General features: G+C 41.4%; 1 protein-coding gene across 5 annotated transcripts in view; it reads left to right on the plus strand.

Annotated features, from left to right (window-relative positions):
* PASD1 (PAS domain containing repressor 1) overlaps positions 1-13,474 on the plus strand; it is a 94,166-nt gene that overhangs the window by 50,523 nt on the left and 30,169 nt on the right. For all 5 annotated transcript variants that reach the window (XM_085007586.1, XM_085007588.1, XM_085007589.1 and 2 more), the window contains 2 exons: positions 1,049-1,167; positions 2,929-3,014. In XM_085007586.1, coding sequence (XP_084863712.1) covers positions 1,049-1,167; positions 2,929-3,014 — 205 coding nt within the window. The remainder of the gene's footprint in view (positions 1-1,048; positions 1,168-2,928; positions 3,015-13,474) is intronic.

Here is a 13,474-nt window from a genome sequence, read left to right on the forward strand (position 1 = left end):
GTGGTGGCTTAAGTGAGTTTTAAATCATACCTTGGCTTCATTGGCTTGGATCAAACACTCATTCAATGGCCAACACAAAAGACCTAGAGAGTTAAAATGATCAGTAGAATTCTGTCCACTGTGTCTAAGGGGTCATGTCCTATGTATGTCCTAGTGTTGTTTGTGGTAGGAGGGAGCTGGAGACAGACTAGTTGTGCATTGTTAGGGAAATGGACAAGTAAAATTTTGGGAAATATACGATATGGAAAACTTTGTAATAGTTAAAAGCAAGGAAACCTAGATATACGTAGTACCGCATGGTTAGACCTTACTTTAATTGTTGATTGAAAAAACAGAGAGATAGAATCAGACCTCTAGCACAATGCTACTTTTGTATATTATAAAAACACAGAGCACATAAAACCAGACTGCATATTTTACAAGGTTATGTAGTAAAGGTGGTAGATGACTTTGAGTGCCTGTGGGTGGGAAAGGAACAGAGAGAAAAAATAAAAACAAGAGCGAGAATTTTATCTGTGTTCACAATAGACCATGAACTAAGAATATACTTAACTCAGTTCTTTGCCACTGAGGTCTAACGATATAACAAATGAATGAATGGGTAAACAAATAATGAAAATTTGTTGTCTGATAAAGCAGTGGCTGTCTGATATCTTTGTCACGTGCCTTGGAAACTAAAGATCAGATACCTTTAAAAAGACGTTAATTGACTACACACACACACAGATTACACACACATATTTGATACCCACATGGTCTATGTAAAGAATGGGAGCTAATTTTTTTTTTTTTTTGTGGAGACTAAATGTCCATTCGCAGAGTAAGAACAGAAGACTGAAAATCACCCTGAACTGACAATTATTTCTCAGTAATGACTTCATGTTTTGATGAAGACCAGGGTGGGGAAGGTGGCTGGGATGGAAGGGAAACAGGACAAATTGGTGGTTCGGAATTCGGAAAACTGTCAGTGGGCTGAAGAATGGCAGGTTGATGTGGCGGGTGCCAGCCTCTCTATTAGACAGTCACTTGTGTGTCTCTGCCCCCTTAGAGCCTTTGGCGCTCCTCCGCAGCTTCTTCCCCAGCCAGCCATCTTCTGCAGAGCTGCCTTTGGAGGATCGCTTTTATCTGGTGGGGACCGTTTGCATCCTCAGGGCTCAGATTCTACGGGTGAGTATGTTGTGTGTGTGGGCTACCGCATTGCTGCCACCTGGGCTCTCTGAAGGGACACATGAATGAGAAAAGCTCAGCTCCTGTGTTTCAGAAGGTGACCATCGGAGTGGAGATTTGGACACACCCCAAAGAGGCACACACTCATTTAGAGGTGGACTTCCTGTAATGGTATAGAGCCTACTGGGGCTGGCAGCTGGGAAATATTAAGAGAAGTGACCCTTTTGGCAGGTGGATAAAGGAAAGCTTCTGTCATGAGGTGGGTTGTGAGGCAGCCCTCCTGCCCATGCGCCCTTAACCTCCTAACAGAGAACTCACGGATCTGGTCTCTGCAAAGAGTAATCGGTCTTTGGAATTCATCTGTAAGATTCAGGCTAATGAATTATTCACTAAGCAACATACTTAGTAAGTACCTCCTGTGTACCAGGCACTGTGCTAGATGCTGGGGAAACAGCATTAGACAGGTGATATTGACATGTATCATGGAGGCAATAAAACAGAATTGTGTACACATGACTGGTGGGGGCAGGGCATTCAACACAAGGGTCGGGGAAGGTCTCTCTCCGATAACTTGTCTTTTGAACTGAGTCCCTGAATGATGGTAAGCTGCCACCCTTGATCAACGATGACCTGTAGCTTTTAGGCCTGAGCGGTGAATGGAAGTGCCACCAACTGACGAGCAAAACCCTGTGGCTTGGGCGGTGGGGGGGCCGCAGAGGCAACAGCAAAAACTCTGTGTTTTGGGCCATGTTAATATTGTAGTGACATTGTGACATACAGCACATTCAGCTGCCTTACAAGAGAGGGCCCTGGATCCAGCTCACATCCTTTCCCTGCATGACCTTACCCAAGTCACAGCTTTTAGCCTCAGTTTCTTTTTCTATAAATGGCGATCATAGCACCTCCTTTTGGGGCTGTCGTGAAGAGCAAGGAAGACAGCCCCTCCCAAATGGTAAGACTCAGTAAATGCGGGCCTTTACAGGCATCGTGGTCATTGTCATTCTTATCATGAGCATCATTACCATCCAGAGAGGGCAAAAGACCTGCTTTCACTTCTCCTCTCTGCTTTCAAATCTGGGCTTTAACTGACCACATTTCAGAAGCTGTGAAGGACGCTTTACCTTCAGTTTTAGACGAGTGATCTATGTCATGATTTTTCCACATTTAAGACAGTGGGAAAAGGGGCAGAGAGAAGGGCAACTGAAGGAACTTGCTTGGTCCAAGGGCACCCTCAGTATCCCTGTCTGGGCTTTGAGCTCCCATATCTGCTGTGAGAAGGCAGCTTTCCCATCTAGAGGGTCCCCTCCAAATCGCCTCCCTTCTCTGTGAAAAAGCAAAACCTCATGGCAGGGTCTCTATTTGTGATCTATGCCACTTTTTCTCTGGGTTTCTAGGATATTTGTTCCATATCCGTGCTCCTTTTAGAGAACAAATCTTGTGAGAACAGAGGGTTTTGGGGAGGAAGATATTTTTTTTCCCAGTGTGGCTGTGCAGCAGTGGAAGAGCCATGAACTTGAATTTAGCTTTGAATTTGAATGGATCTACTTTGATCCTGCATCTACTAGCTCTACATCTTTGACCACATCATCTGTCTCTAGTCTCCTCAGCTTTCACATCTGTAAAATCGAGTACCTTTCTCACACTGATAGACAGATGAGGTAGAGATGAGATGGCTTTCAATGCAGTACATCCTGTACACATGTCAGGTATTTTTACTATGTACATACATTTTAAGTATCTAAAATGCCAGTTTTTCTGCAGGAACTTTTCGCCATAAAGGAGGCGGGGAAAGATGGTCCACCTATGGTTTCAGATTCCCCTGAGGGTCATCTCTCTTCAGACCACAGGTGAGAGGCTAATGTTGACGTAAGTAATGGAGAAATAACACCTATGACTATTTTTTCCATCAAAATGAAAAAAAAAATTGACTCCAGATGAGCAATCTACTAGTTTTGAATTTCCTTTCCCAGCTGGTATAATTCATATTTTTCTAGCTGAATATAAACACAAGTGATTGGCTTTTTATAAAGAAAACAAGCAACCTTAACTGACATTTAATTACTTTCAAATTAAGACAATACATTTCATGTCGCAACAGAAGAAAGGGTGGGGGAAAAAAACTGTAACTGCAATGTATACATCTAAGGATAACCTGACCCCCTTGCTGTACAGTGGGAAAAAAAAAAAAAGACAAAAAAAAGACAAAAAAAAAAAGACAATACATTTACAAATACACTTGATTGCTCCTTCTTTCTTGAAACACTTTACGTGGTAGAAGAATAAATAAGCATCATGGTAACTGCTATTGTACAGGTGTCCCTTTTTTGTGTGAATCTAATCTATTCTTTCACATTTGTTTGTTAACAAATTTTCAGAGAACAAAGAGTCATTCCACTCTTTTGAGTGGGAAAAATAAAAATGCATTCCTAACCCATAGGACAATGCCAACTTGGGAGATATCATGAAAACCCTGAGTACACTCATTGAACAGTCTACCAAGAATCTTTGCAAAATAGAAATGATGTGTAATACTATCTAGTCATTTGCTAGTTGATAAACTCGTAGTAAGTACTAAACACAGAGTAAGCCATGAATCTAGACACCGCTCAGTGTAGAATATTGAGACTTGACTATGTTTTCCTTCTCCATTACAACGTATATGGCTGTGTAAATAAATAACAAAATAATACATTAAAAATGAGCACTACACGCCAGCAAGACTTAGCAAAATAAAACAAACAGGCTGAGTTTTTCAGAGGATTCTTCTGATTGCAGGCATGTTCGTGTGAGGTCTGGCAGGGTGAGGGACATGCAGGCTGTGGTCTCTGTTACTCTTTGGTGGTGGGAGGAGGTGAGGAAGAAGAAGCTGGTGAGGAGTGGAGTTAAACAGGAAATATCTGAGGTTCATCCTTGTCCAGATCTGAGGAACAGGGCAGAATTTTCCCTTCCTGGTAGGAGAGCTCAGAGAGTATTGGCTGAGAACTGTTATCTGAAGCTACACACAGAGAAACAGGACGAAAAACAGAGCTGGCGGACGGTGGCAGTCTTAGCCTTCCCTTTGCTTGGCCTTGTGCAACTCTTGCCAACACAACACTGCATTTGTAATTGTGTGTTGAATGTCGCAGGTTTGTTCATGCCACTATCACCCTCACTCGCTCCAGCAAGATTTTTATTTTATTTTTTGCAGAATCTCAAATTTCTTGTAAATCTTCACCCTTGTATCTCTTATATTTGTGGTTCTTAGGACTTCAGGACATGGGCATGGCCAAGCTTAAGACTAATAGCCTTTCAGTCCTCTTAATGGGCTTTTTTATTCCCAACTGTTCTTGTAGTTCATGCTGTTCTTGTAGTGCATGGACCTCTTAGGCTTGTCCATTTCCTTCATTAGTTCCTCCACTTTGTTTGAAGACCTTTTATTGACTAGCGTGGGAGAGAGGGTGTCTATAAAGCATGACATGTCTAAGCCACGTGAACTCAGAGACACTATTCGACCAGCATGTCTGAGATACAATAGCAGCAAACCACATCTTTTCACCCAGGAGCGCATGACTTAAACATAGCCTTGCATGCAGCCTGAAAGCAGATTTATTTGGTGGGTTTGGGTAATGAATTTTGTGTAAATTAGCAGATCATTATTCCAAATATTCAGAGAGTGAGAGTTCAGAGACTGAGGAGACCTGCATTTTATTTCTAAGTAGAGCTTAATTGGATGAAAAATGTTCTGATGCGGAAATGAACCAGCGATTACATCTATGCCGCTGATCTTCACACAAGATAAGAAAAGTGTTTTCTTAAGCCTTAAAATCATATCCTTTCTAATATAAAAGGAAATGATCATTACTGGATGCATGTGGTCTAGTTTTATACATTTTAGACTTCAGGAAAATATTCCTACTGTTTCTTCCAAAATTATGCAATAGATTGTTTAGCATGTAGATAGTAAGATGGAAAAGTGAGACTATAGGAAAGAACTGATGGATATGATGAAGAAAACTCTGTATCCTTCCAGCCCTCCTTCCCTCTCCTCCAACACCCTGGTCACTGTTCTGGTCCCAGCCATCTCAGCTCTCACATGATGGGTTGCTGGTGGACCTGGCTCATCCACTAGTCTGAGGACCTGTCAGCCTCACCCCTGTCTAGCACAGAGTTTGACATTGAGCAGGCAGAAATGGACGTCTGCTCAGGGACTGACTGATTCATTGATCCTATCGAAATGATAATCCATTCTGTGCCATGAGACCTCTCAAACTTGGCGCCGTATTGTTATAGATTGGTGACAGCCAGAATGGCTTTATTTTTCCATAGACTTATTCTTTGTCCTCAGAATATTTTCAAGTAACAAGAAGAAGAGATTCAGGCATTAGTCAGACATTAGTTTATAGGCACCCTGCATGGTTGTTGATAGTCTGGCTCCCACTTTATTGTCTGAGGGGTGGGGGTGGTTAAAGAAGTAACCAGGCACGAAGGTCATAGGGACCTAGAGCTCTGAGTGCTTTTGGAACTTCCTTTGGTAATTGTAAATGTTCTTTGCCAGTAGCATCCTCCTAAGAGGCTTGAAAGCTTTGTGGGCGCTTTTGAAAGAAACACAAAAGAGGGTAATTTAAAATGTTTACAAGAAAGGGTCTGTGTCTGCGTACGATGTCCTTGTATGTTTCAGATTTGAGGCTAAAGAACCTTTCATTTCAGGAGAGGGACTCAACAGCTGAGTTTTCCACTAGAGCTGCAGATGCCCTGGAGTGGGGGGTCTTGCTCGAATACAGAAAGAAGCAAGGAACATTTCAGAGTTGGCAAGGGGCAGGCACAGCACTGAATACTGTGTAGCCCTTTCTCATCTCCTTACTGCTGGGCTCAGGAAGCACTGTGCTCCTCTTTCAGTTTGTGTGTAGACATGAGACCTTAAGTTCTGTCATAGCATCATCTTCATATAAATGCATTCTGTACTTCATTCTTCACGATGGGATTTCATGTTTATCCACTCTCCACAAATTGATAAGGTAGATTTTAGATCCTAACTGTAGTGATGAGAAAATGCAGTCACTTACACTTTATCCAAAGTCTTGCAGATTGTCTTGGGTTCCTTCCTGTTAGGACGCTGGGTTTAGGAGCTGTGGCTGGTGTGGGATTGCAAGGAGAAAACTCAAGGAGTCTTTGGGAAGTACTTGATTGGGGATGTTTTTGAGAGAAAACTTTTCTTTAATTTCATCTTAAATTTAGAGGGAGGGAAGAATTAGTAGGGAAGGAGATTACACCGATGAGCCCTAATGCTTTTTACAAAGACAGCATCTTTTTACCCAAAAGTCGAGTAGACGACACTGGCGAATCCAATGCCCAGGGTTTTCAAGGGTTCTTATAGCTCTGACCTTTGCTGGAGGGGGGTCGCTGGGGAGACTGTACCTGTACCAAAAAGAATGTTCCTGGCTAGTTCCCCCTTCACCTTGTTGCAGTGAAGAGTTCTCTTGTACAAAGGTGTGAGAAGGATTTTGCAAAGATGTCCGATGGTGCTAATTAGGGAGGGTTGGTTGTATCAGACCGAGCTGACTTCATTCCTTGCAGCTGCCATTTGCTTTGGTTTCTCCACCACTAGATCCCTAGCTTGCCCAGTCTCATCACTCCAGCCCAGTAAAACTTAGTCATACAGCAAATATTTAGCACCTGCCATGTGGGTGTTTCTGTTCTGGGCTCTGGGGATACTTCACTGAACGAAAATCCGTATCTTCTTGGAGCTTCCATGTTCTAGTGGAGGAGAAAGAAAATCAAGTGATAGACCAGAGTAGGTTGGATGGTGAGGAGGGCCAAGGGAAAATATTTAAGCATTGAAGAGAGACAGGGAAGGTTGTAAGGGGAGGTTAAATTGTATTAGATTTTGCCATATGCAGTTGACATTTTCTTTTAGTTTACAAGATGGTGTGATAGTTCCTGTTGTGGCTCAGTGGGTTGGGGACCCAACATTGTCTCTTTAAGGACACATGTTTGATCCCTGGCCTCACTCAGTGGGTTAGGGATCTGGTGTTATCACAAGCTGTGGTGTAGGCAGGTCACAGATTGTGGCTCTGATCTAGTGTTGCTGTTGCTGTGGCTGTGGTGTAGGCTGGCAGCTGCAGCTCCGATTTGACCCCTAGCCTGGGAACTTCCACATGCCACAGGTGTGGCCCTAAAATAGCAAAAAAAAAAAAAATGATGAGTTACTGTCAATTTATGATGGATTTCTGATGGTTAATAGAATAGATATGGTGGCCAGCTAAGGGCTCAGCAAGAAGGTGACTTTATAGTTAAGCCTGAAAGGAATGGAGGAACAAGCCATGTGGATTTGGGAGGAAATATTGCAGATGGAAGGAAGAGCAGATGCAAAGTCTCTGGGGCAGAAGCAATGTCAAGTGTGTTTGAGGAGCCGGTGTGACTGGGGCAGGTTCAGGACGGGCTGACTGGTAGGAAAGGAGCTCAGAGAGGAATGGGAATTAGAACCCAACGAACTTGGGCATGGGGCCCTCTGGTCAAGACAGTGTGAGCGGCTGTGGGGGAAGAAGTGCGAGCAGGTCAGCCAGGCCCTGTGCTTATGGACTCCTGGAGGAGGCCATGCTGGCCTCGTCTGCCCTGACCCTGGCTCTTCAGTCCAGACTCCCTGCTCTTCTTCTGCAGGCTGCTTGGCTGATCCTGGTCCACACCACCTCCTGTCACTTTGGGCAAATACTGTGGAGGACTTGTGTGATGTAGTTACAACCAAACAGAAACAAAACCCTGGGAGTGGGATTTTGTAAGCTACAATATTTGTTATTTTTTTCTCTTAGTTTGGTCACTGCCAAGTTGTGTGATCTTGGAGATGCTTCATTACGTCTCATGCTCCTTAGCTATAAATAATAAGGATAATTACTGCAGAATATGTATGGCAATGAAATAAGGAAATGAGATCTATCTACCTTGACAAGTAAATGAAATCTATATGCTTTGTAAAATACTGTACAAAGTCAAGTTATTATCAGTTAGGAAGTACTTCCAAATATAGGATAGTTACAATTTAAAACTATCCTCAATTCTTACTGAGCTATAAAGACATTAAGTGCAAAGGGCTACCTGTGAAGCTGGTTTATGGACATGATTTGAAGTCTATGTCTGGTGATTTCTTCAACACTTTTATTTATTTTTCTATTCATTTAAGGTTGTTCTCCTTTTCTGGTTCAAGCCAGTACATTTTAAACCTCCATCTTTATGAGATGGTTCTGTCATGGTCCATGGACACAGGTTGGAAAAAGAATTTCCAGCATAGCAAGGTGAAGAGAAGAAAGATACTTCTGTCTTTCAACTTAATGCTTTTTGCGTTACCTTTTTAATTTTGTAATCCCAGAATATTCTTCACTTTAGTTCCATTAAACATTTTTTTTAACTTTTAAACCCTTTATTTGTATCTTGGCAGGAACTACCCTGTGTGTCTGTCTTTACTCACAACTGTTTATTTGTGGGGCCATGTGCTTTATCATTATTCTCTCCTTCTCTTCCCCTCCCTCCCACTTCTGCCCTGCCTGCCTTCTCTCCCATCTCCTCCTCTGCTCTCCTCCCCCTCCCCCTCTTTTCTCCCTTCTCTTCTTTCTCCCTCTCCCCTCCCCCGCCTCATTCATTCATTCATGATTTATTTTTTTTCATTTGTCTATTCAGTGGATTATGACATTTTGCTGTTATTACTTATTTAAATGCTCAAACTGTCCCGGACTAAATGAATGGCATCCCCTTCGATGTGTCTTTCTGATGATTTCCATCATTCTTGAAACATTTCTTCCTTTCTGGCGCTCTGTGATGTTATGGGTTCTGTTAATACTTTCTCCACCTTAGCAATGAAATCAGCTGGTTCTCTGAGACTTAGTCAAAGGGGAACCCTGGCTTCCTTAAGAGCAGCTGCTTAGAAACTGAGATCTGAATACTACTAGGTTCCTTCTTATTGATTTTCTTACTGCTTAAAGGTGTTTTCTTAAGTGGGAAACAAATACACATATACATAGGCATAAAAATTTATATCTACACTTATTTCCATATCTATATGTGTGTGTACCTTTGTGCATTTGTGTATATAAAATAATACAAGCCATGACCTCCTAGGGATACCTGCAAGCCTAAGCCAACACCATGAGGTTCATTCCAGTCTTCCCATTTCCACTTTGGCAACACTCTTCTCCACTTGTCAGAGGGGCCTGGCCCCATTATCCTCAATAGATTTACTTAGTTGCTCAAGTCTAGAATGCACGGAAAGTAGTTGTAGAGTTGCCAAGTCATGTTGTTGTGAAAAGCAAACCTCCTCAATTGAGTTCATATTATTTGCATATTTAAGGTCAAGTTTACATATAATGGACAGCACAGCTCTTAAGTATGTCATTCCTTGAGTTTTGACAAGTGCGTAAATCCACATGACCCACATTCTGATCCAGACCTCCAATACTTTCACCTCACTAGATAGCTCTTTTGTACCCCTTCCCTGTTATCCCCTCACCTAGAGGCAACCGCTGTTCTGATGTTTTTCACTAAAGGTTAAGTTTTCCTTTACTAGAACTTCATAAAAATGGAACCATATAATACATAGTCTGTTGAGTCCATTCTCTTAAACTCAATGTCTCTGACATCCAGCATGTTATGTGTATCAGTGGGTCATTCTCTTTTGCAGCTGAGGGGTATTCCATTCTAGTCCATGGATAGACCACAGTTCATTAGGCAGTTTCCTATCAATGAGCATTTATTTCTAGTTTGTGGTTAGTATGAGCAAAGCTGCAGTGAACCTTTTTTTTTAATGAGCGTTTTTGTGGACATATATTTTCATGTTCATTGTTTTTTATTATTATTTTTTTTAATAGTTATTTCCCCAATACGTTTTTTTCCTACTGTACAACATGGTGACCCAGGTACACGTACATGTACACATTCTATTTTCGCACGTTATCATGCTCCATCACAAGTGACTAGACATAGTTCCCGGTGCTACACAGCAGGATATATTTTCATTTTTAAACTATTACACATTTATTTGTTAAATTATAGAGTACAATTGATTTGTTTTCTCTTGGTGTAAAGTTCTATGGTTTTTAGTACATGCGTAAATTTGTGTAACCATGACCATAGTCAAGATAACAAACAGATCCGAAAAGTTCCTTGTGATGTCCCTTTATATTCAATTCTACCTCATCTCACCCCTGACCCCTGTCAACCACTGATTTTTTTCTGCATCTCTATAGTTTTGTCTTCCTGAGAATGTCATAGAAATACAGTCGTACAGTGTAAAATCTTTCAAAACTGCCTTCTTTCTGGAGTTCCTGCTGTGGTTCAGTAGGTTAAGGATCTGGCATTGCCGCTGCTGCCATGTAGGTTGCAGCTGTGGCTCTGATTCAGTCCCTGGCCCAGGAACTTCCATATGCCATGGGTGTGGCTGAAAAAGCAAAAAGAAAGCAAAAAAAGATTGGCTTTTTTCCCCCAGCATAATTCCATTGAGATACGTTGGAGTGGTTGCATGCATCAATAACTTTTTATTGTTCAGTTGCATTTCATTGTATGATGTCTCACGGTTTAGTTATTCACTTATTGAAGGACAACAGGGTTATTGCTGGGTTTGGAAGTTATTAATAAAACTGCTGTATACATTGGCGTACAAGTTTTTATGGCCATAAGTTTTCATTTCACTTCTCTAAGGTGTTGATTTATGGTTTTAATTTGCATTGCACTAATGACTGAAGATGTTGAGGGAGTTCCCCGGTGGCTCAACAGGGTAATGATCCAGTATTGTCACTGCTGTGGCTTGGGTTCAGTTCCTGGCCCAGGAACTTCTGCATGCCATAGGCACAGCCAAAAAAAAAAAAAATAGACATTAAGGATCTTTTCATTTTACTATTCAGATGTTTTGCCTATTTTAAAAATTATGCGGTTTTTTCTTATTATTGAGTTTTGAGAATTTTTTGTATATTCTGGATATAACTCCTTTGTCAATTATTTGATGTACAAGTCCTTTCTCCAAGCTGTGGCTTCTTTTTTCATTCTATTAACAGTGTCTTTGTGCAACAAAAGTTTTTAATTTTGAAGGAGAATAATTTTACCATTTTTTTTTCTTTGATGGATTCAGCTTTTGTTACCATGTCTAAGAATGCATAGCCAAAGAAAAAGTCACATAGATTTTCTCTTATTTTTTTCTAAACTTTTCAGAGTTCTGAGTTTTACATTTGTGTCTATGATCCATTTTTCATTTATGTTTTTATGAAGTGTGAATTTTAGATTGAAGTTCATATTTTTTAGCCTATGGGTATCCGATGGTTCCAAAATCATTTGTTGTAATACGATCTTGTTCTTCACCTGCTCAAAAGCTTTCAGTGGCTTCCCCTTGCTCTTAGAATAAAATCTACAATCCTGTTGTGTGATCTGTGAGGCATACTGCTCTTATGCCTGCCTAGTCCTGGAATCTAATTTTGGGCCACACTCCCTCTTATCTGTCCTTCTCCAGCTGTACTGGCCTCAGCCTGAAATACTCCTCTGCTATGTTGTCATGTGGTTGGCAGGATGTTCTCTCTTAGGTCCACTTTGGGCTCTATTCCCCTGGCACCCTGCCCTTTTACTTTGTCATGCTTTTTGCAATTTGTAAGTGTATAGTTATCTTTGGACTATGTGTTCATTGTCTGGATTCCCCATGAAACTGTAAACTGCATGAAACTGTGTTCTCAGGGTCCAGTACTGTGCCTGCCCTCACAAAACTCACTGCCTAGTGGAGGTGGACAAGTAAACCAGAAACTATAATAAAGCCACCATGCCACATAGATGCCCTGTAACCCTGTATACCTGTGTTCCTGTTTTCTGCATGGATTAAAATGCCTCTTCCCTTTCTACTCTGTGTGCTCACATCCCCCTCCCCATTTGGGAACCAGTTCCTTCCTCCTCTCAGAGGTCCTTCCTGCTGCCCACGTTGGAAGAGCTCTCCCCTCTCTGCTTTTTACCTTCCTATTGCCACTCTCCACTTTGCCTTGTGATCATAGGGACTGACTTAGCTCTTCAGCTAGAGAAGCAAAAGCTCCACATTGCATTCAGCTTATGTCGCTCTCAGTTCAGAAAGTAGCTCATCTTATTCAATTAACTCACTGTCTGAATTCTAGGAGACAAGTTGTGACTAGCTTATGCGTGGACCTTGCCACTAGAAGCTATGGGGTCTGACTTGTAGAATGAAAAAGGAAAAGAAGTCCATATTTAAAGCCATAGCTCATATCTGCACATCCAACACTTAGGCAAAGTAGCAAAGACACATAAGAAGTTATTTTTCTTTTAACATGTATTGGGACTTGACTGGTTTCTGTTGCTCCATTTCCACAACTGGCTCAGTAGTAGTCCTCTAAAAGTGACAGAAGAAACACACAGAATGTCACCTTTGAGAAATGAGTAAGAGGGGATTTTAAAGTAGGAAGATCGGGATGCCAAATAAAACATGGGCCATTTAGCAAAACCTTACCATGAACATATGTACCCAGGCCAGGCCCCTGGAACCACTGGCTGTATTAAAAAGAAGTTGGTCTCGCTCTGCTTTGAGATGTAGAAATGTGTGCATTTCCTTCCTTTGAAGTGCTACATCAGGGGAGTCCTTTTGACTGAAAAGTGATGAACTTTAATTTTAAAAAAAGTTTTTAGACCATTTTATGCTAGAGGACGTTTTTGATAATAGATCAGTATTTTTGATTATCAAATATTTGATAATATGAAAATAATGCTGTCTGAAAGTAACCATGGTAGCAGATGAACTACAAAAACACATCTGAGCTGTCAGTTCCAGTTCGTCAAATACTTGGAGAGTAGGACATACACCCTATGGGACGCTCTGAGGGAAGGCTTGGCCTAAAAGGCTTAGTAGCTAGTGGGAACAGAGCAAACTCTCTTTATATCTTACCACACAGTGCTGGTCTTAGTATAGTCTCTAGTCTGATTTATGAATTTCTCCTGGAATGAATTTTCCACAAATATATGATGGAGAACTGTGTAGCCTTGACATTCACTCTGCCCATGAATGTCTTTAGTGTTAGCAGCTGGCATCCAGGCTGGGTTCCAGGCATGTTCCAGTGACTCACCAACCAACACTATATGTTGCCTTCTCTACATTTGAAAAGGGGGCAGACCACAAAACACTAATCGGATTCTCAAGGTGCCTTCTTATTTGCTTAATATTTCTATGCTGTTCAGAAGAGGCCAATAACAGCAATATTCTTTTCAGGATGATAAAACCTTGAAAAAAAGTTTTTGTGGTTTTTGATGGCCTATGGTATTTTTTTTTTCATAGCAATAGGGTTTTTGTTTAATTGGTATTTATCTG

The sequence above is a fragment of the Sus scrofa genome, chromosome X (assembly GCF_054392235.1).
Source record: "Sus scrofa isolate SSC_HxYL_T2T_F1_AM1 chromosome X, Sscrofa_HxYL_maternal_Yorkshire_Landrace_v2.0, whole genome shotgun sequence".
Taxonomy (NCBI): domain Eukaryota; kingdom Metazoa; phylum Chordata; class Mammalia; order Artiodactyla; family Suidae; genus Sus; species Sus scrofa.